The 2,770-nt window shown below is 42.6% G+C and overlaps 1 protein-coding gene across 1 annotated transcript in view; it reads right to left on the reverse strand.

The window, feature by feature from the left end:
- The window catches only part of FAM105A (family with sequence similarity 105 member A), a 10,412-nt gene that overhangs the window by 6,539 nt on the left and 1,103 nt on the right, over nucleotides 1–2,770 (reverse strand). Inside the window, exons 2-4 of the mRNA XM_006769479.2 lie at nucleotides 755–914; nucleotides 645–676; nucleotides 410–538 (exon numbers count right to left, since the gene is read on the reverse strand). Of these exons, the coding sequence (XP_006769542.1) occupies nucleotides 410–538; nucleotides 645–676; nucleotides 755–914 (321 nt within the window). The remainder of the gene's footprint in view (nucleotides 1–409; nucleotides 539–644; nucleotides 677–754; nucleotides 915–2,770) is intronic.

Below are 2,770 nucleotides of genomic sequence, written 5' to 3' on the forward strand. Positions count from 1 at the left end.
CCTCCTTTTCTCTTCTTCTTCTCCGTCTTCTTCTTTGGCTAGTGACAAGGCTAGGCAGCACTGCTGGGGATGTTTACCAAAACTGATCCAATGGAAAATTCTAAAAATCCTCTAAATACTTTTGCTAAGGGGACCGATCCTGCAACAACAGAAATCTCCCCTCAGTGCAGAGGGTTCACAGGCCTGGCCAGGAGAGCCGAAAAGAGCCGATTTTGAGATTTCTGAAATCACAGACTGAGTTCACCCCCGTTCTCGAAGGCACTGGGTGTAGGTAAAAGGCCCAAAGCCAATGGCCTAGCAACTGTTTAGCTTTTCAATTAGAGCCACCGTTGTCCCTTGTGCCACTTTTGGTATCACTGGGTCCATAAAGCAGAATGGAATATTTGTTCTCTGACTTTTTCACACACGCATTCTCCATCTTCCATGACCTTGACAAACAGACACACCTTCCTCATCAGCCTGGCTTGGGGCGTGTCCCCTTTCCATTCTCTTGCACAATAGCTGAGTAAATCAACTTCTGCCTCCACGCTGAGGTTCCCTGAACCAAAGGAAAAATAAAAGGCAGTTAATTTTCCCTTTCCTCTTCCTTCTTGAAACCTCTCTGCGCCTTAAAAATAAGGAAAGATACACATGAAAACACTTACTTTTGAATTTTCTTTGCAGATATCCACTCCACCTAAAAGACAAAGAAAATAATAATTCCAAAATTGGGACAAGGATATTTTAGAAATCTGAAGATGCTACAACCACCTACCATTTCAGCCGGTGCCCTAAATGGAAGTGCAGCCTTCGGAAGTAGCAGAGGGTGGCCACCAGCAAGGAAACTGCCAACATCACGGACCCCTTTGCTATTCCCCACGCGGTGTCTAAGGCGTGGCTTGTGACTAGTGCCCAGGAGTGAACTTGGCCATTTCCTACAAAAATTTAATTGGGAAAAAAAAATCACATCACAATTCCATAAGTTTGCTTTGTTCAAGGGGGAAAAAAGACAGATTGGATAATTTTACCTGCAGTGTCTATGACTGATTTACATAAACACTGCTTACAACATTCAAAAATTCAATCTGAAAAATTAAAGAAACACCTCATTCTCCTATATAATCAGTGTCTTATACAAGAATGTCTTTGTTCCCAAAATTCAAGAGGAAGAGTGGAAACAGAGAGAGTGTGGGTTTCGGAATGCCTCAAACCTGAGCCCAAAGCCTGCTTCTGCTCCTAACCTCGCTGTGTGCCTGAGGAAACCTGGCTTGTCTTCATTGTGAAAGAGGGGTACACCACTGGCCTCCCTGGGGAAAGACGGAATGAAATGACCTGGGACCCAGCACAGTGCGCCCTGCGAGGTGCTGAACATCCAGTGATGCCAGGGATCCAGCTGGCACGGAGCCCACGGGGGAGGGGGACAATCACAGCAGAGGCCTCTGGTGATGCCGCCACCAACCACTAATTCTTAACCCTTTGCAGTCCAATTTTATTTTTGGAATTCAAACAGTCTGGTCCAAATTAATTGACGGATTGAATGTTGAACTTTTTAATGTTCTTATTTTAAAGTTTAAACCAAAAATTCACTGGTTATATTATTAAGTATGTTCCATCCAAGAGTTGATTCTTTAAAACATTTCATAGTGTAGTATCTTTTGAAACATTTCCCCACATGCAACCCAGCACCTTACTGACAATGCATATAATCGCAGCGGTTTGCGGTGTCGACCTCAGCTCCACCTTGGACTTGCTCCTAGCGCCTGGTCTGTCGAGTCAGCCTGGACGTTGGACCGAAAAGGGTTAAACAGTACAGGCCATATCATGGCATCCCCGTGCTGCACGGAATGGGTGACTCAAACAGCAGGCGCACAGACATCACTGCGGGCGAGCGGCCTTGAGGAGCCGTGGAGACAGATGTGCTGCTGGGTCCACACTCCCACCCTGATTTGACAAGGGGGGCGCTAGACAGGCCTGGAGAGCTCAAAGGGGGCTCTTGCTGTATTGCACTAAGCGGGGAGATTCCTAATGATTCTATGTTTGCGCATGTAAAATGCTGAAGCCCAAATGAGGAAGAGGACTTCTGAACGGTGGCCAAACCTCCCGGGGTTCATTGTGAAACAGTTTCTTCCGCAGTACGGGGTTTAGGAAAATTCCAGTGATTAACGGAGTAAAAGCTTCCTCAGTTTGGAGTCTCCACTTTTAGCATTTTTGATCATCCTTGATGGGCATTTACACTCTCAATAAAGAATTTGCCAGGAGATAAAGAAATGGAAAAAATTACCAGCAAATAAAAATACATATTATTTTTATTACTGAACAGGCGATTATTGTTTAGAATTGATTAAATATTCATTATAGACTTACTCCTACCTAGAAATTTAGTAAAACTTTTTATGAACTGTTTAAAAATGTAGAGCCATACTGCTTTACATCTGTAATTTAAACTTTTACTAATTCAGTCTGATTCCCCAACTTTGAAAACTCTGGTATGTGCAAATATTTTTAGTAAGTCCTTAAATTCACATAAGAACTAGAATACTGTCTGTGATGCATAATTTCTCCTATTGTAGTCATAAACATTTTCTAGAAAAATGAAATGTTGCACAAGATTTTAGTTTGTTTTTTCTCTTCATATCAACACCATATCAAGTTGAACAACTTTTTATGTCACGACATAGATATACATTATCCTTTTTTTTAAATCCTCAACCAAAGGATATGTGTTTCATTGATGAGAGAGAGAGAGAGAGAGAGAGAGAGAGAGAGAGAGAGAGAGAAACATTGATTCGTT

The sequence above is a fragment of the Myotis davidii genome, unplaced genomic scaffold (assembly GCF_000327345.1).
Source record: "Myotis davidii unplaced genomic scaffold, ASM32734v1 scaffold143, whole genome shotgun sequence".
NCBI lineage: Eukaryota > Metazoa > Chordata > Mammalia > Chiroptera > Vespertilionidae > Myotis > Myotis davidii.